General features: G+C 40.9%; 1 protein-coding gene across 1 annotated transcript; it reads left to right on the forward strand.

Annotated features, from left to right (window-relative positions):
• The first annotated feature begins 3,299 nt into the window (after positions 1 to 3,299).
• LOC306785521 (high-affinity choline transporter 1-like) lies at positions 3,300 to 19,285 on the forward strand. The gene is made up of 9 exons (XM_079279939.1): positions 3,300 to 3,407; positions 3,594 to 3,809; positions 5,373 to 5,489; positions 6,893 to 7,048; positions 7,125 to 7,273; positions 7,786 to 7,929; positions 16,450 to 16,603; positions 17,477 to 17,694; positions 17,974 to 19,285. Exons 2-9 carry the CDS (start codon positions 3,626 to 3,628, stop codon positions 18,529 to 18,531), a joined length of 1,680 nt encoding a protein of 559 aa, XP_079136065.1. The 5' UTR covers positions 3,300 to 3,407; positions 3,594 to 3,625; the 3' UTR covers positions 18,532 to 19,285.
• Positions 19,286 to 21,313: the final 2,028 nt, after the last annotated feature.

Consider the following 21,313-nt stretch of genomic DNA (forward strand, 5'->3'; position numbering starts at 1 on the left):
ACCCTGCGGGATTAATAAAGTATCTCTCTATCTATCTATCTATTCACACTCCATACCAGTTGGTGGCGGTAATGCGCCCTAACGTTGTTTGCCAACCACCATAATAAAAGAAGAAGAACAACGAAAGGACGCATGCGCAGTTTCTGTTTGAATCCGACTGGTCCGTTTCAAACTCAGACCGCGGCTGTGTTGTGTTGTTGTCCATGCAGTCAAATGCATGGACATTTATACTCAGCCAGCATGCCGTTATCTTGCCTCGCAAACAAGAATAAACAATGAGACAGAAGAAGAAAACAAGTCAAAGCAGATGTTTTCCTTTGAAGCATAGTGTCCTGTCTTTACGATACCCTGAAGGCGCTTTATGGCCTGTTTACAAATCCCTTTGTTATCAGTTTGCCCCACAATAAACCATGGAGACACCCAGCCAGATGCTTAATTTGATGTCACTGTGACCTGGTCAAAGAGTTAAGTCACAGTATGCAGAGACGGAATAAACCTGTGAACCATCACACATCATAAATACCTAAAGAGGGTCATGCCCTTCCTCTAATGCTCATCAAGGAAATACTGTAATCAAGGCCTCTGTGTGTGTCCCCGTCTTTGAAGACAGAAACAATGCACAGGATAACAAGATAACAAGACACCTGGCTTTAACCCTAAAGCATAAGACTCTGACATATTTTCCCATAACAGTAGCAACTTGAGTAGCAACTTGAGATGCACAAATTGGATTTGAGAGACGACTTCTACAACCAGGTTGTTTCACAAGACAGCTGCTGCCATGGTGGCAAAACCTGCTACCTTCTCCCTTGATGTGAACATGTGAGACTTTGTTTCCACCTTTGTATTTTGGCGGTGAGATAGATGTGTCCTGAATGTTTCCACAGAGTGGCTTAGAATAGACACAATGAAAGTGACTGTATCATTTCCCTTGATTTTCTTGATTTGTCTTTCTATCACTTAACATGTGACATCATGGAAAACAAATACATCGTGTTGCATATGATATGAGGTAAAACAAAAAGAACACATCCTACTTGTGTAAGCTAAGGACAGAAAGAAAACAAGCACATCATTTCAGGTGGAGGGTAGCCTGAGCGAAGCGGTTTGGGGAAAGGCTAGTTTGAGGGTCCACTGCGGCTCCTGGGCCTTGCACACCCCCCCGGTCTATGTGGGACAGTAGTGGCTGTGGAGGCAGGTGGCCTTCCGGGAGTAGTTTTAAAGAGGGGCGGGAGGGTGGGGTGCAAAAGGCGTAGCAGGCTGAGCTATGGTGGCCGTGGGTATTTGTAGGGTGTGGCCGGGAGTGGCCCCGTGGAGGTGTGGCCCTGCTCCTGAAATTCAGCTAAGGTTTATCTCCAATTCACTAGCTTAGGGCCCCACCTCGGTGATTTGGCCGGCTGGAGAGTTTTAGGGATGGTTGGTGGAGGGTAGCCTGAGCGAAGCGGTTTGGGGAAAGGCTAGTTTGAGGGTCCACTGCGGCTCCCGGGCCTTGCACACCCCCAAAAGCCTGCCTACGGGAGCAGTGCCGCCTGCCTGTTGCGCATGTCGGTGGCGCTGTGGCGAGTGTAGAGTTGGTAGGCGGGGGAGGGCCAGCGGCCCAGGCTTTGATGGTGGTCTGGGACTCCTCTGCTCGCTGCGGTGGTGACGGCTCCTACGCGGGAGGAGTGGCCAGGGAAGGAGCCGGGATTGATCCCGGAGATGGTTAGGATTCCCCTGAAGTGCCAGAGGAACCAGGATCGGTCGGCGAAGGAGGAATTAGTCATGTGTGCTCATGATTTTAATATTGATTCAGAGTGAGAGAGCATGAGACTGAGCCAATATTATATCGAGAGCACACACATTATTTAATCTAGAGCACCAATTAGTTACTAATACAGGGACACAAATGGTCCGTATTTTGCGTGTCGCTCTGAATTACTTTTCTTTTGGGACGACGAAACAAAAGTTAGGTTTATTCAACAAAACCGTGGGCTTAAAATCACTACAGTTAGGTTTAGGCAACAAAACCACAACAAGGTGTCTGGTCTCTCCTCCCCATCTGCCCACTTTGGTATTAAAAACTACTTCTCTTGCTCTGAATGTTGCATCACATGGATGAATTTAATTGATGTGTCCATCACAAAAAAAGGATCCTAATTGACTTTTAATCGGCCTTGTTTTCCTCCTAAGCGACAAAAAAAAAGAAAAGACAATTCATGTCCATGTCCACAAAACCAATAGATTTGGCATTTTGTGACGATGATACTCGGCTGGAAGCAATGGAGTTTCTGTCTTACAGGTTCTCTCGGATGCTATCGTGTACACAGATACAGCCGCTGGCTTTTAACCAGATCCAGTTTTCCAGCTTAACATGTCTCATGCTGTCTTGAGATAGAGGCCAGGGACAGTGAATTGTCTCCCTCCTTACAATTGTAAAGCCGTAATATGTATGCAGATTTAAAAACACTGGAGCATTGTGCAACTTATTCCCTATTGACTTCATGATTATTTTTTATCAACAGAAAAACACAATCAGTCTCCATGTGTTTATAACAAATTGTATATTCATCCAATATCTCTGGTTTCACCACAGCAACTCATGGAACCCAGATCTTGCATGAATGTCTACATTATTCATACTCATCGTGTAAGATCATTTTCTTGATAATATTGGATCTCACATATCCGCGTATAAGCTGTGTTTAACATTGAATGAATGTATATTTTATTTACAAAACACATAGAAATACAATGAAGTATATGATGTTGACACAATTACATAGCAGTCTTACAGAATATAGTGCACGTCAAAGAACAGACTTGCTGCCAAAACCAGTTGGACTCCCACATGACGTCTTTCTTTCCCCCAATTTGAATACTTAAACATTGCAGCCGCTGACAAGCACCTTGGAAGAGTGTTGTCATCTCACACTCAGGACACGAACATGGTAAATATAAACCATGCTGTCAAAATATAATTAATTTGTACAGTTACCTCTTAAGATGACACTGGTTATAACGTAGTTATTTGGCTTTGTATGCTGTTTTTAATTCTTAAATGTGCATGGTATGAGCCAAGTGATAAGACTAATGTAATATTAGAACTCAACTAAACCATATTTGGACAGGATACATTTCCATCTGGGAGGTGGGGTGATTTAAACACCTGGTCTGTGATACTTCTCTTGAGTTGACACTTGATCACTTGGAAAGTTTTGTGGAATTGATGGCAATCGACTTGCACAACAAGGCATCTCCAAACCAGCCCTTCTTCAGTTCATTGGTACCTCTGAACTGTCTTGTGTCAACAGCTCTCGTGTTGAGATCAAAACTCTGCAGCGGTCAATTCAAACAGTGGCCCTTCTTAATGTAATCCTGCTTTTTGGATACTTGGCTTGTTGCAGCACCGAACTTCTATCAGACCTCAGGTAACAGTCTACAACCTGGTATTTTTATGTGAAAAAAAGAGTTTTTAAATTATTATTATTATTATTATTTTTAATCAGATTTTGTTCGTAACATAACTTCGTGTTTTACTTATTAGGGGAAATAAGACCACAATTTATTTTGTTTTCTCGTTCATCTTAAAGAATTTATTTTTCCCTGTCAAACAGTTATACTGTTTGCAGCAGTCTTCAGGTTCAGCATGGCTGTCAATATTCCCGGACTGATAGCAATGGTGTTCTTCTACCTGCTGGTTCTCGGAGTCGGCATCTGGGCTTCTATCAAGTCCAAAAAGGAGGAGAACAAAAGTGCGGCTGACAAACTGGAGATGGCTCTGTTGGGAAACCGAAGCATTAAAAAGGTGGTGGGGATCTTCACAATGACAGGTACAGCGTTACATTGTAGATAGGTAGAGGAGGTGGCACTTTAACTGGATTTTGTCCAACCTTTACAGCCTGCAAGCGGTTTTGCAAATTGCTTTCACTGGAAATTAGCTAACGCCTGCTTAAACATGTGTGAATGCATTCCAACTTGCCATCACGTTTGCTACCACAACATAAATGGGAAAACAATTCGGTATTATATCAACGGGAATTCTAGAAGACGGGGTTGGTGACGAACTGAATTATCGACAGCACATGTGTCAAACTCAAGGCCCGCGGGCCGAATCCAGCCCGCCACGTCATTTTATGTGGCCCGCGAATCCGCCAGCAAAAAAAAAAAAAGAATTCTTTTTTTTTTGGAAAAATAATTAAAAGTTAGACTTGAAAATAAAAGTATCCCCATGGTCGAAATTATGAGATATAAAGTTGAAATTATGAGATAGCATGTTGTCTGTGTACCGACATTAAAACTATCACAACAGGTGGACAGGAGAGGCAACAGCCCGAAAAGCGGTTTTCCAACAATTGAAAAAGATCGACAAATAATCACAAAATGTCCACGAAGAGAAAAATTGATGCAGAGGGAAGAAAATGTAATGAAAGATGGGAAAGCGAATACATGTTTGTGCTTCAAGGAGAACAACGGGTCTGTCTTCTGTGTTATGAGGCGTGTCGGTGATGAAGGATACAATTCACGTTGGCATTTTGACACCAAACACGGAGCTAAATTTAGCCTCCAAGAAAAACATCAAATTGTCCAAGAATTAAAAGGCAGACTGCAATCACAGCAGAATATATTTACACAGCTACAGCCCAGTGCATGCTAAAGGTATGTGAGCAGAGCTCCGACCAGATACAGACTTTTACAAATGTCAGTTTGTGAAGAAACACCATCGCAGACCGAGTTCATGAACTAGCAGCAATCTAACAACACAGCTAGCTAAGAGACGAGCAGGTACTTGTGTTTCTAATGAACTGTTGATGAAAGCACAGACAACACGGATACAGAGCATCTATCATGTTCATCAGACCTGACTCTCAGTGAGCAGCTCTTGGATGAAGCTGCCATGCACAGGACGACGACAGGGAGGAACATGAGTGATGCAGAGAGGTGACACAAACAGCTTTGAACAAAGTTAATGTCATAACTTGTTTGATATTTGTCTTTCTTATTTTCTTTAATAGTTTGATCTTTGATAGAGTAATGTGGGTTTCTTAACCCTAAATTAAAATGATTTATGTTATAATAACAGAAATGTGTTTAAATATCATTTTTCATTGATATAACTGCATGTACAATATTTTTACACTTGAATAAACAATAATCAAATGCAGAGAGTTTTTTAACAATATGTTAGGGAGAAGTTAGTTATACAGTCTTACAGTTACAACCGGCCCTTTGAGGGCGACCGTGATGCTGATGTGGCCCAGAGTGGAAATGAGTTTGACACCCCTGATCTACAGCATCAGAAAACAAGATTTGTTTTTGTATGCATGTACTTTTCTCTATACTGGTTTCTCCTGTGAACTAATTTCTGTGTTTGTATGCGTCTGTCCATCCTGTAGCCACATGGGTTGGAGGCTGCTTCATCATGGGCCTAACTGAGATGCTATACACCCCCTCTATGGGACTAATGTCGGCGGTAAACTACATAGCAGCTTGTTGTTTTACCTTTATTTTGGGTAAGTATTAAAGAATTACAATCAAGAGAAGTTTGATCATGTTTGCATATTTCATGCAACAAAAACACGAAATGAGAGAGAGAAAGAAAGGCAGAAAGGGGATAAAGCACATAACATAACAGGCCCACAGAGGCCTTCTCTGGATGAATTAGTTGACTTCATCTTGTCTGCTGCTTCAAGAATTTTGAAATTTTGTCAGACCTCAATAATGAAATGAAATTATAATCATATATATATATATCGTAAATTACAGGTGTTTGTGAGATTCATTGATCTTATAATTATCATTGTACAGCCATTTATTTTGTAATGACTGTATGTATCCGGAGAAAAAGTATTTTAGGGCCCGTGTGCATCATGTGATCCTGTGGGCTTGGTTTGGGTGTATTAAGAGAGCTGGACACAGCACTGCCACAGAAATAAGTAGAACCAGCATTGCTTCAGGATACTTTTAAAGGAAAGAACCAGGGTTAATAGACCAACAGGGATAGCTGAGTGAGCATGACTTCCTCTGTAAGTAAGGTTAGCCTAGTTAGCAAGGCTGAAGGTAACCAAAGAAGGTAACCTTCTACTGCCTGTCACATTGTGCCTTGAGTCCCACATAGCTTCACTTGACTTGAGACTTGAGACCATGTTTGATGAAGTCTGCCTGATCTGCCACTTAATGAAAGCAGGTGTGAATGCAAGGCTGATGATCAGATGTTCATGTAATGTTCAAATAGATCAGATGTTCATATAACATATCCAGACGACGCTCTGCATGTGAATACCAGGGAGGTAGGGGTGTAACGGTTCACAAAATTCACGGTTCGGTTGACTACGATACAGTGGAGCCACGGTTCGGTACGTTTCGGTACAGTAGAAAACTATAAATGCCAGAGAAATGTACTTGATTTTAAAATATATGTATTCATTACAACTAACAACATGAAGTTATTCTTTGACTTTGAACAATGATGGAACTATACCTGAGTGACGCATCTTCTGAGGTGTCTTCTGAGCAATACATAAGCATAAAAAACAAAAACTGCTGCTTAATGTTATGTAGTATTGTTACTTACATCTTCTCCATCATCATTTTAGTATGAACAATGATGGAACTAAACCTGAGTGAATGTGGTTCTTCATCAATAAAGGTTTGAACGTGGCTCTTCATCAATAAAGGTTTGAACGTGGCTCTTCATCAATAAAGTAAAAAAAAAATAAAATAAAGTTTTTATTTTATTCAAACGTATTGTTCGGTTCGTCATGCGTACCGACCCGTGAGCCTCGTACCGAACGGTTCAATACGAATACGCGTATTGTTACACCCCTACAGGGAGGTGATGTGTGTTTTTGCTGTTTTTCTTTTGACTGTCTGCATCTTGCATTTGATAAATCTATCCGTCTGTTTTAATATTCAGGTGGCCTTGTGTTCATCAAGCCAATGAGAGACAACAAATATGTGACCATGTTGGACCCTTTCCAGATCAAGTATGGAAAAGCATTCACAGCCATTCAGGCACTGGGTGCACTTTTCTGCGATATTTTGTGGTTGGCTGGAACACTAATCAGCTTAGGTACGGTATACAAGCACTTTACCTACAACGTCTTTATAGTTTCTATTTTGACAACAGGTGCATGTGTGTGTTTCAGGTGCCACCATGAATGTGATTTTGGATTTGCCCTACTCTGTGAGCATCTGGATCTCTACTGCTGTGGTGATTGTCTACACACTGCTGGGCGGCCTCTACTCTGTGGCATACACAGACATCATACAGGTCATCCTCATTTTCATCACCATGGTGAGGATACTATACTTTTATGCGATACGTTTTAGGATAAACAGGAAACAACAGTCTCTTGACTGTGTTTGGAACAACCTGTGACTAATCATACTTCATTCGTGCAGATAAAATTGTGACGAGAACAAAGTGTTCTATTGAAATCCGATACAGTAGTTGTGCAATTAATGAATGGTCCTACAGTGTGTGGTGATCTAGTTGGTTGATTCATGTTGTTCTTTAATGATGCTGACAACATATTCTAATAAAAAACAATTCTGTCCTCAAAAATGATTTATTGTTACATTATGAGCTTTGCCAGGGTATTTTCTGGGCTTGTTGTACTTGATTGCATTGGAATGCAGGTGCACCTATTATACGAATATTAAAAGGTTTGCTTTGTCTTCAGGAATTTGTTTCTCATATTGAAATGTACACACACACACATTTTCTGTAGCTTATCTTGCCTTATTTAGCTGTTTAAATGATTTATTTTTGCTTTAGTTGCTGTCATGTGTTCTTTGTCTTTGCAGAGTGTCTGTTTACCGTTTGTCCTGATAAACCCCAACCATGTGGACATTACTCAGACGGCCCTGAACAACACTTTCCAGGCGCCCTGGATTGGTAAACTGGAGAGGAAGTTTGCTTGGACCTCTATCGATACCTTCTTATACACTGTAAGACATTTCAAGTCAGTTAAACTTGCAAACAAAAGTTCACCTGCTGCCTTGAAAATGTGAGTTAACTTGAAGACTGCTTTTGATTCAACTCAGAAATTAAAGTTAATCAAGTTGATTTAACTGCAATGTTCTAGTTGTCTCAACATTACTGTTAACATTACTGAACTTTTTTTCACTTGTTGTTTGAACTTGATACAGCGAGTTAAAACAAAGAATTGTTTTACATTATCAGGTCAAGAAAACTTTCCTTACCTAGTGAAACCAACACGCATTTCTGCATTATTGTAGCTCACAGTTTCAAGTTAAAATAACTTAACCATGTGTATACAACTTGCCATTTCAAGTTAAGAGGATTTAAATTATGAATTGGTTTCAACTTACATATAAAAGTTAACTGCAAGTTTGCTTTGTCAGAAAATAAAAAAAATTAAATCACCCATAATTCTTACTTCTGATTTAAAAATATAGCATTTATTTGATGAAAAGATACACAAGCTTGAACATTGTGTTTAAGTACATCTCACACATGCCGACACTAAATAGCTGTGTTTAAAACAATGTTACCACATACAAGTGGAGGCAATCTGAGAGAATGGGGTTGTGGACAGACAGACAGAAGGTGGTGTTGTGGACAGACTGAGAGAAGGTGGGGTTGTGGAGAGACAGACAGAAGGTGGGGTTGTGGACATTTTATGGACCTCTTTTAACTATCTCACATTTGTCACTATACAACTGTGAGATAATTAAAATAGGTTCATAAAATCATCCACAAAAATGTTGCATACTACCTTAAACAGGCCATAACATCAATACAGTCATGTTCAACACATAATATTAACATATAACTTATGTTGACAACTAGTAGTGTTGAGGTAAGGTACTATGAGGCAAAATGTGAGATAATGAATAGTTTCATAAAATCTCAATATAAACAAGAACATTGTAAACACAGAAAAAGGGCATGACTTAATCGCATACTTTGAGAAAGGGGGAATGAGAGAAGAGATGCAGAGGTAAAATGTGGGATACTGGGAACTTTATAAAACAATTCTTAAGATTTTTTTTGTGTTTTCATTATAACAGTTAGTGTATCGCGAAAGTTTTTTTAATGTTTAAACAACCAACCTACAGTTCAGAACAGTCTGTAAGGTTTTTCACTTTTACATTTTTCAACAAAACTTCACTTGCTTTGTCTATACCCAATATGCAACTCCTGTTAAACCATGAACAGTGTTTGTATGAACAACAAAGTTAGAGTCCAGAATAACAGCCTCCTCCAAGCAGGGACTTCAGATGTGCCTTCATTTGTTTACTTGCGATATCTGAGCAGTTTGTTTCTGAGCCCATGGACTCTTGCTGAGCATTGGTCCGGTTTAATGTTCATAATGACCCTCTGAAGGAACTAGATTGCGGCCATTAATGGCCTCTCCATTTTGAAGAGTGGGTTCAGCCACAGGTACAGAATCATAAGGTGATGCCTCAGTATCAGAAACAGAATCCTCTTCTATTGCATTTGTAAGCGTATGATGTACAAAAAGCTCTGGTCTTAAACTATTTAGGGTGGAAAACTTATGATTGCGACTTCTATGAGCAGTAAATGTTGACAGTACACTAGACTTAAATAAGCTACCTGCAAATGGACACTTAACAGTTTCCCTGTTCCTCAAATGAGTCTTCAGATGAGCAAAAGATGTGTTAATGTTACTTGGCTCTGAGAATGTACACAAATCGCAGGACAACTTATTCACAATTGTATGACCTTCTTTCAGATGTTCCTTAAAATGTATTTTAAGTTCAGATTGGTTTTGAAATGTCTTCAAACATTCATCATAAATACAGACAAGGCCTAAACACCTACGATGATGTCCATGATGCTGTTTATAATGCTGGATTATTTTTCCTTGTCCATTGGAGGAGAATGCACAAAACTTACATTTCCACGTCATGAACTGGACATTGTTGATATCTGGAAACAGAAAAAAAATAAATGAATTGCATGTTTCGTGAAAAAAGCAAATATATGTATTCAACACAAATACAACATTTATTTCCTTTATGATTAAATTATCAATCTTTACAATTTCAAAATACTTAAAACAAAAACAGGGATCAAGTGATTTTGAAGCAAACATCCTCGAGATTAGAAAAAAAGGATAAACCGATTCATACATCTAATTTTCAAATACACTTATTCAGTTTATTGAGTTAGCTAAATCGTGTGCAGTATAATAATAGCCCTGCAAGAGTTTCAAACTTGATGATGGTTAAAATATTCAGTTTTAGCTTTGTTATAAGTGAGACAATAGATTGTGATGTTGAAATGTATTACATTTACTTGTCGAGAGTACGAGAACCGCCTCTCAATATAATCCAATTCAACAGCGCAAGTCTCAGGAATGAGTAAAGGAAGTCTCTGAAACCCTCCAACCTGTCAAAGATTACTAGAATAATACGTATATAATTTATTGTTGAATTGTTAATATCAACTTGTTTGTAGAACATTTAGTGGCAGGCCCTAACCTGCATAATATATCTCATTATGTATGTCAAGTCTAAACATTACAAAAACAAACTACATAAAGTTGTACTTTTCAACAGTTAACATTAAACTGGTGTTGGGAACGTAGAGGGGCGTGTTTGGGTTATCAGCATTTTAGAAACTGAATTCTTGACATCAATAGAATTATTAATGTAAGTAACAATTATTAATGATTATTAATAACAACGGGGCACCACCCTGTAAACATGGACTAATAACCAAACGATAAACTAAGTCTCATAATTAGTGGCCACTCGTAATGTCAATAGTCGGGTGCGACTACACATTCGAAGTGACAGTGAAGGGTTAAGTTCGTACACAAGACTACTACATACAGATCTTATTACACAAATATGCACAAGTAATCACAAACGACTGCTCTTTAAAATATAACAGAATTTATTAAATCGAAATAATAAGTGATCAGCTCAATTAATATCACAACCAACAACGCTATCATACAATTGTATGTGCCTAATATCTAAACAAATGAATAAAATGGGTGATGATGTATGACAAGTATGTGTGTGTGTGTGTGTGGGTCTGTGTGTGGAAAGGAAGGTGGGTCTTAAAGCTATCGCTGAAGACTACAAAGATGGCGGCGTCGAGTGACGCAGACAAACAGGGAGGGGCCTTAAAGCGTTATAGCTAAAACCTACCACCAGATGACGGAGTCGAGTGACTTAGACCAGTGATTCATAACCATTGGGCCGCGAGCGCCACCTAGAGGGCCGCGAAAGACTTTCAGTTTTGCACCTGTGGGCCGCGAGGGCCGCGGGACCGCATAGGTTATCAATTGAAGACACCAGAGATATTACTGTTATCCATGAGACGCTCAGTTACAATATAGCTTCCCACCACCTGGTGGCGGTAATGTGTCAGTCAGTTGTTTAACAAGCTGCAATAAGCAGAAGAAGACACTCAGCTAGCCGCTAGCCTGTAGCGAAAGTTATGGATAAGTTATTAAAAAGAAAAAATGAAGACGACAGTGGTGCCATACCCCCCAAAAGTCTAAATGTGTGCGCAAGTACAACCCTGACTTTCTTAAGTACGGCTTTGTGAACGGAGGCAACGAGGCAGAGCCGAGTGCTCAGTGTGTGGAATGTGAGCTAATGCTATCAAACGAAGCTCTGAAGCCTTCAAAAATAAAGCGACACCAAGCGACGAAACATCCAACGCTCGTGGGAAAGTCTGTTGGGCTTCTTCTTGCGTATGCAGGTTTACATACACATGATAATAAATGTCTTTGTGATGATCATTGTATCATCTCATTTATTTAACAAGGGTTTTGCCTGTTCAACGGCGGCATCCTCGATCCCCTCCCCTTCCGTTCCTACGGCTTGTTTGCGCAAATACGTCACAAAACATGTCCGTGTTTGGTATCCCAGCATGCCCAAAATTTCTTATGGTTTCTCCACAAAAGGAGCCCACACACACACTGTCCAAAGTCGCCATAACCGCTGCAAGTTGTATCTTGCAGCATTTCGACGGAAAAAGACACATTACAGACCCGACAACGTGCTAGCGGATGTTACCATGGAGCTACTGCCTTCAGAAAACGCTAGTACTTATAGTACAAACCTTATCCTCCTCATCCATAAGCCGTCAACCAACGTTTGCGTAACTGAGCTATTCTCATTCTCGGTCGTGCTCTCGGTCGCAGCCATTAAGCACAGCAAGTCCGCTACTCACACACCATGTCTTCGACCATATATACATAGTTTTTGCAATTTGCAAAGGCTAAAAATAAAAGGAAAATAATATAATATCAAAATATAAAGGGAGAAACACCTTTAGTGTGTCAGAATATCATGTGGTTACCATGTGTCCATTTGGGTTTCCAAATGTCCTTTTAGAGCTCCGCCTGGATCTCTTCATGGAAGAAACACTGTAGAATGGTCATACTTTGTCCAATCTTCTTCAAATTTGAGGCAGTTGTTCACTGATAGTGTAGTTACAGCCCTATACTGTCCTTTACCTGTACAGATACAGCCACCGGCAGTTATTTATACTGAAAGATACTTTTTTATTTTATGCGGACAAAAATCTTAAATTTTTACTGACTCCAAAGGCCCACTGCTCTGTTTCTGTATGACCTACAGGTTGTCTGACACTTTTGATGCATATAGTCAGAGTGGGCCCCGGGACACTTTGTACTTGAAAAGTTGGGCCCCGAGGTCAAAAAGGTTAAGAACCCCTGACTTAGACCAAATGGCGGAGGGGGGGGAAGTCAGCTATATGTGGTTGCGTGTGTCGGCGCACACGTGTGTTAGAACAATAGGTGAGAGTTTCACCCACAATCCGGAGCTCTATGTGTGTGCAAGTTACGGAAAACAAGAGGAATAAAAGGGCAGAGAGAGGAATCAGAGTTTCTGTGTGCAGTGTCGCGTCGTAGTGAAAATGAGGATCGCCGATCGTATCTCACACAAGTTGCCGTTGTCGCTTCGCGAACTGACGACACTTATGCCCGATAGTCGCGTTTCCACACTTCACTCACAGAATCGATTCAAGGAAATAGAGCAAGAACAAAAATGAAATCAAATAATCCCAAAAGCAAACAGTCAAACAGGAAACGCACAGTACGACGGGCCTCGGGGCTCCGTCGACGATTGCGCAATCTCTCAGCAAAACGAAAACAATGACTTCAACACGACACAAACACGGGAATAATAACATATAAATGAATGGCCTGAATTAAACTTAAGTTAATTTAAGCTAAACTACGCCCAGACACCGTGACTCTTACTATGAGATGCTTCGTGGCAAGGTTGTAGAGTGTTTGTCGATGAATGGTCCTTCCTCCTCCAGGAGGAAAAGAAAAGCGTGAGGCTGCTGCTGTTTCGGCGTCGCTGGTGAGCGGCTGCTGTTTCGGCGTCGCTGGTGAGCGGCTGCTGTTTCTGCCCGGCTCGCTGCAGAGAGGAGGGCCTGTGGTTTCCAACGTCGGCTGAGACACGTGTCGGTTCGTATCTCCCGGTAATGGTCGGTGAAGGAAGATTGTCTGGTCTCCCTAGTACCGTAGCGTGTACACGAAGGTGGGGAGTGGTGCGTGGGAGGAAGGATGCTTTCAGCGGACCAAGGCCTTAAACTCAGAATAGACGTGGTCGATTTCGTCCAGCGAAATGGCACGTGCGTGCTGAGATGAGTGGGGGTTGAGGTCGATCGGGTCCTCTGGTGATTCTTCTTAGAGACTAGACGGAAGTCCAGAGCGAAGAGAGCGATTTTGGGCTGCGTTGCCGCTTATAAGCGGGTCTCTGCGCACAGCGGGAGATGGCTTGTCGGCCAATGAAAGGTCCACCTCCGTGGTGGACCGAAGGTGGAGGTGTGGTCATCTCCAGGGGGCAAGGATCAGACCCCAGGTCATTTGTGAGGAGGGGAGGCCCATGTGAGGGACTCAACCAGCCAGGAGGTGGCGCCAGAACCCCAACACTGGCTAACAGCACTATGGCCTCACTGATCCTGTCTGCTGATGTGGAGACACACTGCTGGTAATAGGAGGGGCTGGTTGTAACAAAATGTCAACTGTTTGGAGACCCTTCACTGAACAAGGCTCAACTATTTGCGTTTAACCTACAATTGGCTTTCGACGTAGTTAATTCAACCATTTGCCAGCTCCGTTTGTCTGTGTAAACATACCAGTGATGAAGCGAGTTGACTGCAGAGGGAGCGGTCAAATACACGTGTCTGAATAATTCATATCGTCTCTACTGGAGGATTTGTTGTCATTTTAAATTAATGTTTTTACTCTACGACAGGAGTAAACTACAACTAAAAGTCCATCTCTTCATCTCTGTGCCGTTTCTACTCTGCTGTCCGCGGAGTTCAGCATACTCTCGTACAAACATGCACGTGCGCACACACACACAGCAGAGAGAGAGAGAGAGGGGGGGGGGGATCAAAATGTCCGCTTTCCAGTCTTTGCTCTGAATGCAGTTGCGTTCCTAATGAGCGGCATGCTCCGCATTAATATAACGTTAAGTAACGTTACTGGCATTAAAATATAATATAACGAGGAGCAAAGCATAGGCAGTGACTCAGCCATTCAATGTGAATCCAGCAGGCATGAGCTAATTTAAGACAGTAACGTTAGTGGAGGCTAGCAAACTTGCTGACTAATGTTAGCTAGCTAGCTAGCTCGTTTTTCACTTGGGGGGGATGGAGGTGTTCAGCGAAAAACTTCAGTGGCACATATAATAATGAATAAAAAATAATATTGCGGTCACATTAAGAATTAACCAATAGTTTATACTTCTACATTAAATATGTTTTATTAAAAGCACTACAGATTAAATAGGTCCACCATTTATCATTTTAAAAGTTCGCGGGCAAAACAGACCGGGGAAACTGTTAAACTAACGGAGTTGTACCTCAAACCGGACAGTTTTTAGCAAATGTTTCAATACAATTCACTTACAATGTTGATAAAAATGATCGTGTAATGTTTTCAGTTGATTTAATGGTGTTAAACTGAAGTTAAATTTCGTACCTTTCAAGAAAAATATTGTTGTAATTATTACAGTTAGCTTTGCCTTTACCAGAGTCGTTAAAACGATGCTAACATTGATATGTATGAATTAATATTATTTACGTTTGGTTGGCGATCGCCGAAGAAAATGACAGCGTAATGACCGGAAAGGGCGTCACGACGGAATCGTTCGAGACAGGCCAATAGCAGCTAGCGCCGACCGAGGCAGGCCATCGTTACGTTAGCTAAACATCAAGACCACACATTTAGCCTTTAAAAAGCCCGACCTACACAACTGTGTTACATTACGAACGTTACACATGATATTAATTAGGAAAAATACTCAAAGTCATAATTTAAACTCACCTCTGTGTGCTGAAGCCCAGCGAAAAAAATCCTCACTGCGCTCTGTTCTGTCCGCTCTTCTTGTTGCAGGCAGAAAGTAACGTACTCTTCCTCCGCCTCGAGTCATTAGCCGTTGTCAGGTATATAGTGCCCCTCCGCCGGTAGCAAGAGTCCTTTCTTGTTTACCACAAAATGCCGATATTTTTATTGGAATTTAAGTATATGACTTATCTGCAGTGTTTAACCAGTAGATTATGTAAAAGCTTCAACCTGGCCATGGTTTAAAAAAGAAAGTTTCCCTACAACTCAAACATTGCAGCAAATGTTTTTTTTCATCCCCCACTCCCGCCTTCTGTCTCTTTTTTTTTTTTACTGATAACTTAAAATCACAAGTTCAATCAAAACTTCAAAATCTCAAAAAGTCAACACAATGAATTACTGTAAGTTTACCTTTCAAGAACTTGAACAGCTGAGTTCAAAATGTAAAATGTGTCAGAGCTCTTTGAGTTAAAGAGAAGAAGTAAGTGGACATAACTAAACAGGGCTGTGCTGTTTTACAGTGTATCTGGTGAGCTCAAGACATTTGAGGATGGTTTGCTCCAGTGTAAATAGATCAGCCTCCATATAATGGTGTAGCTGGTTACATACAATAAATGGCTATATTGATTTGTATAATGTTGGCATAACAGTTTCATAGGTTTTTCAGGAAAACTCACAGGAATATGATTCAAATTGTATCCTCGTCATTTGATTAAAATGGTCACTTTCAAGTTGCAGTCAATGTAAAGCATGGAAGGTTTACTGTAAATGTCCCACTATGGTCTAAGTGTTTCTTCAGACCATCTCCACCCTGAAAAACAACATTCAGTGAACTTGTTGTGAAAAAAACCACGACATAGTTCTAGATTGGTTGATTGGGAGTCCTGCTTCGGTCCAGTTTTGGGGACTGATGCACCTGGATTGATAAAAGGACATTGGTAGATGTTATTTTCATTTCTTCTTTCTCCTGTTTATTGAACCCACAGCCCACCTAGATTTGATCAATTTCTAACCATACCCATGCACGCACATTAAGAAATCCACCTAAATGTGATGTGTGATTGACGATCTCAACTCTCACAGATTCAACAGGACAATTCAATAACAATTAATATGACTGTATTACTTCCAGTCACTGGGAAGCCTGGGAATCCAAGCCTTCCACCAGAGGATCTTGTCTGCTACTTCCACATCGGCGGCTCGGGCCACATGCTTTATTGGGGCTTTCGCTGTTATCATATTTGGAATACCTCCTATACTGATCGGGGCAGTGGCTGCTTCCACAGGTAATAAGAGCTTCTAAAGACATAAACTGATTTTTATTGAAAACATGCAAAGATGGTAACTAAAGTATAAGTACATATGTGTGTGACTGCATTAAACCAAATCCCCCAGAAGCTATTACATTTAATGCTGTGCTTCTCAACGTTTGAGTAAGAATCCTGAGCATAGTCAATTGAAGATTGCATAGATTTGATCAGAGGAGATGTTTGAGACAAAACAATTAACAGTTTAAGAACTGCTGAGACATTTGAGTTCCCAAAGGTAGCTGAAACGAGTAACTGTGTGTTAAGACAGAATAGGAAGTCATTTAAATCAGCAGAGACAAGTGAATGGAGAAAAGATAATTGTTCAGTATAACAGATGATGTGTGAGTTGTGTGAGATGATGAGTCTTGATTGACAGCCCCGAACAATGACAGCATGGAGATAAGAGTGAGCATGTCTGAACTGTATGAGAAATAAACGACAGGCCTAAGCATGCTGAAGGGAAGTCTTCCTGACTGGACTTAGTCTAGCGTTTCATTTGGCGGACAACATTGTATACAAAGTTAATGGAAAGACAGGATTAGGTGCAAATTCGCCCTGGCTAATTGCACAATTGCAAATTGAAGCACATACTTGAAAATTGCAAAGTTTGAGCAGTCAATTTGTGCGAATTCCGAGGCTTTGTGAATCTGCTTCATTAATGCACAGAGATTAGTGGAAGAGGGAGAGAGACATGGAGACAAATGGGAGAAGGAAGCGGAGCTCCTGGTGAGATCATTTAGAGGCTGAACGGAACTCAAACACAAAAATGGTCAAGCTGTTAAATTCCTGTGAACATATCAGAAATATGCTTCATTCTCTCTTTGTTTATCATATCTGTCGACACGCCAGACTGGAACCTCACTTCTTATGGTTCTCCGTCTCCGTTGGAACGTGGGGAGGGAGCTATGATCCTGCCTATCGCCCTGAACTACCTCACCCCAACCTTCGTCGCTATCACCGGCACCGGAGCCATTTCTGCCGCTGCTATGTCATCAGCCGACTCTGCTTTGCTCTCCGCAGCCTCGATTTTCACTTGCAACATCTACAAGACTATCCTGAGGCCTCAGGTGTGAACAACTAAGAATGTTTCTTAAATTGCTACATCTCAAAAAAAGAGGAGGCACTCCTTCCTTTTCCCTTTTCAAAGATTTGAAAGACTTGAATGAGAAACTGAAAAGAGTTAGAAGCAACTGCAAGTGACATAAAAGTAATGAATGGGCATTATGGAGAAAAGAGGCAGTAGATAAAGTAGAAGGGTAGAATGAGAAAAGATTGAGAGAATGTGAAACCTTAGCTCCGTTACTTCTCTGAAACAAATTTGTCTCTACTATTTCCTTTCTATTCAGGCATCACAGACAGAAATCCAGTGGGTGATCCGTGCTACTGTGGTTGTGACAGGCTTGATCGGTGCATCACTCACCAACCATAAAAATAGTATCATGTGGATGCTGTTCCTTGCTTGTGAAGTGTGCTACATATTGATCTTCTCTCAGCTCGTCTGTGTCCTCTTCTTCAACATATCCAACTTCTACGGGGCTGTTATGGGCTGGTCGACAGGGTTGGTGTTAAGAATGCTCAGTGGAGAGCCATCACTAGGGGTAGCACCAGTCATACACTTCCCAGGATGCACTCTCGAGGATGGCATTTATGTTCAGTACTCCCCAGTGAGGACCATCGCCATGCTGTCTGCCATCGCTGCCAACTTGTTGTTCTCCTACCTGGCTTCTGTGCTTTCCAACAAAGGGTTGCTTCCTGAGAAATGGGATGTGTTCAAAGTGAAAGCCCAGCACTCAGCACAACCACCGACACCAAGCGATGACGGCAAAAGATACAATGAGGAGATGCTTGATGAAACGGAATCTCACCAAGATACATTAGAGCCAATGATTACCACCACATGTTAAAGATTGTATGTGCAGTACTTTAATGTAATAATAATTATCACTGTCACATACAAGCAGTTTCTTTTGGAGTATTCAAGCTACTGTATTTGGGTTTTTCATAAACGGGGGCTTATCCTCTGAGGATGAGGAGGACTGGAACCAAGAACTGGACCAGGGAGGATCACATTGCTTGTGATATGGATGAGGTGATGTAGCCAGACCCTGAGAGAAGGCGGGATCCATTGTCAACATTTTAATAAATTGTTTATTTGTTTTGGTTTTTGACGAGAGGTTTTCAAATGTGATAATAATGCCACTTAATCAAAAAATTCCATTTATTTAGTGTACAGCAGCATTTACACTATTATTAACAGGAAATATTTTATAAAGGAAGCCATCAATTAAATATTGACTTTTCTTTTTTTTAAATGCCTTTTGGTCGCTCTCCATGCTGTCTGACTCATTTAGCCACCGGATCATCACAATCCGGTCCCATTGCCATCCGACTACATAACAACAGTGGAGACCACAGACTCATTACTCTCCATCTTTTTTGACTCTCTGTTGGGCTGATTTATTCATATACTTTCTACACTATAGGAGCTTTAGTTTATTGTATACTATACCATACATTGCCGTAGTTCATTTGATGTTCTGTTACACTGCTATATTCTGTAAGACTGCTATGTAATTGTGTCAACATCATATACTTCATTGTATTTCTATGTGTTATGTAAATAAAATATACATTCATTCAATGTTAAACACAGCTTATACGCGGATATGTGAGTTCTAGTGCAAGAAGGTAAAATACTCTGTCTCGTCCGTGCTCGTTTAACTGCTGGACATAATACTTCTGTTACAAATAAACCTTATTGCTTGAATTGAGCTAACGCCTCCACCTAAGTCTGTTCACCTGAGTTTTCTCCTCAACATGAGTTTCATTCTCAACAGTTTTTTAATAAATATCCTGAATTCATCCAAAGTTTCAAAAGAAAATATATTTCATTCTGAACTCTTAGTGACGGTAGCAACGAGTCAGTTACTTTTAACATGGTGAATGCAGTCCATTGAAGAAATAAATTCCCCAGGTATTGCTATATTGATGTTGGCTGCTGCACCCAGCCTCTCTCTGTGTGAACCCGGCTGATCTGCACCTTGTTGTGGCTTGTCCTTTGAAGTTCTGATTGTTAACTCATGTCTATCATCTCATCACTTCACGTCTGAACACCCCATCTTGGCTGGCTTTCACCTCTGGCATGTGTGCTGGAGACTGCCAGCTCAAAGTCATGACAAAATGAAAGAGATATTTTTACTGGTAACCTTAAAAGTGCTTACATTGCTGGATTGCTGCTCCCCTATGCATCAGAGCGCAGCCTCAGGCAGGACTCTGCTGGCTGTTGTGCCGACTCAAAACTGAAGGTGAGCGGGCCTTTGCAGTCGGGGCTCCTCGGCTGTGCCCCTGCCTGAAGAGCTGCGGTTTGCCGAATCAGTGAGATCTTTTAAATCCCTTAGCATTTTAATGTTTTGATTAATGCCAGCACATCTCTTATCTGTATTTTACTCCATTATTTTAACTGTCTGATGACCTCTTTTTGTTGCCTGCAGTCCCGACATGTTTTAATCCTGGTTAAACCATGTAAAGCACTTGCAACTTTATTTTGAAAAGTTATGAAGTGATGCACATTCTTGCAGGCCTAATTCGGCCAGTACAAGTATCCAACAATCTGGACATTTGTGTGACCTTTTTAGGACAGGTAAATCCTTCCTCATGAAGAATGAACATGCACAGCTTCTCACTGAAGACATCTTATTTCAAACCCAAACTCTTTGTTTTCTAGATTCAGTGTATTTGTTTGCAAACTACAATACTTGATGGTAATGTCTGTGCATTGTAGAGAAAGGATAGCCTATGTGATGTGGCAGACAGACAGCCAATGCAGTCTGAAAGAATAAGTATCACCCTATAACTTATGCTAGGAGAGTAGAACTTCAGTTCAAGGATATTCGGCATGATCTGAAATATATTATTATTTGCTTAACAAAGTAGATGTCCACTACATTTTTTTTTACATTTGATATTTTTTACTTTTATTGTATATACTGTGCATTTTTGTACTCAATATTTTTTTCATTTTTACTCTGTTACTTTGATTGCTTATCCGTATCATAATGCTGCTGTAGCGAATACATTTCACCCTGCGGGATTAATAAAGTATCTCTCTATCTATCTATCTATTCACACTCCATACCAGTTGGTGGCGGTAATGCGCCCTAACGTTGTTTGCCAACCACCATAATAAAAGAAGAAGAACAACGAAAGGACGCATGCGCAGTTTCTGTTTGAATCCGACTGGTCCGTTTCAAACTCAGACCGCGGCTGTGTTGTGTTGTTGTCCATGCAGTCAAATGCATGGACATTTATACTCAGCCAGCATGCCGTTATCTTGCCTCGCAAACAAGAATAAACAATGAGACAGAAGAAGAAAACAAGTCAAAGCAGATGTTTTCCTTTGAAGCATAGTGTCCTGTCTTTACGATACCCTGAAGGCGCTTTATGGCCTGTTTACAAATCCCTTTGTTATCAGTTTGCCCCACAATAAACCATGGAGACACCCAGCCAGATGCTTCCTTTGATGTCACTGTGACCTGGTCAAAGAGTTAAGTCACAGTATGCAGAGACGGAATAAACCTGTGAACCATCACACATCATAAATACCTAAAGTTTCTTTTGGAGTATTCAAGCTACTGTATTTGGGTTTTTCATAAATACTCTGTCTCGTCCGTGCACGTTTAACTGCTG

Source organism: Melanostigma gelatinosum, assembly GCF_949748355.1.
Source record: "Melanostigma gelatinosum genome assembly, chromosome: 12".
NCBI classification, from domain to species: Eukaryota; Metazoa; Chordata; class Actinopteri; order Perciformes; family Zoarcidae; genus Melanostigma; species Melanostigma gelatinosum.

Excerpts from the sequence above, each read along its gene's own strand:
- LOC306785521 (XM_079279939.1), top strand. The coding sequence starts at position 3,626 with ATGGCTGTCAATATTCCCGGACTGATAGCAATGGTGTTCTTCTACCTG. Across the intron at positions 7,930-16,449 it reads TCGATACCTTCTTATACACT|TCACTGGGAAGCCTGGGAAT; the intron begins GTAAGACATTTC and ends TATTACTTCCAG. Across the intron at positions 16,604-17,476 it reads GGCAGTGGCTGCTTCCACAG|ACTGGAACCTCACTTCTTAT; the intron begins GTAATAAGAGCT and ends TCGACACGCCAG.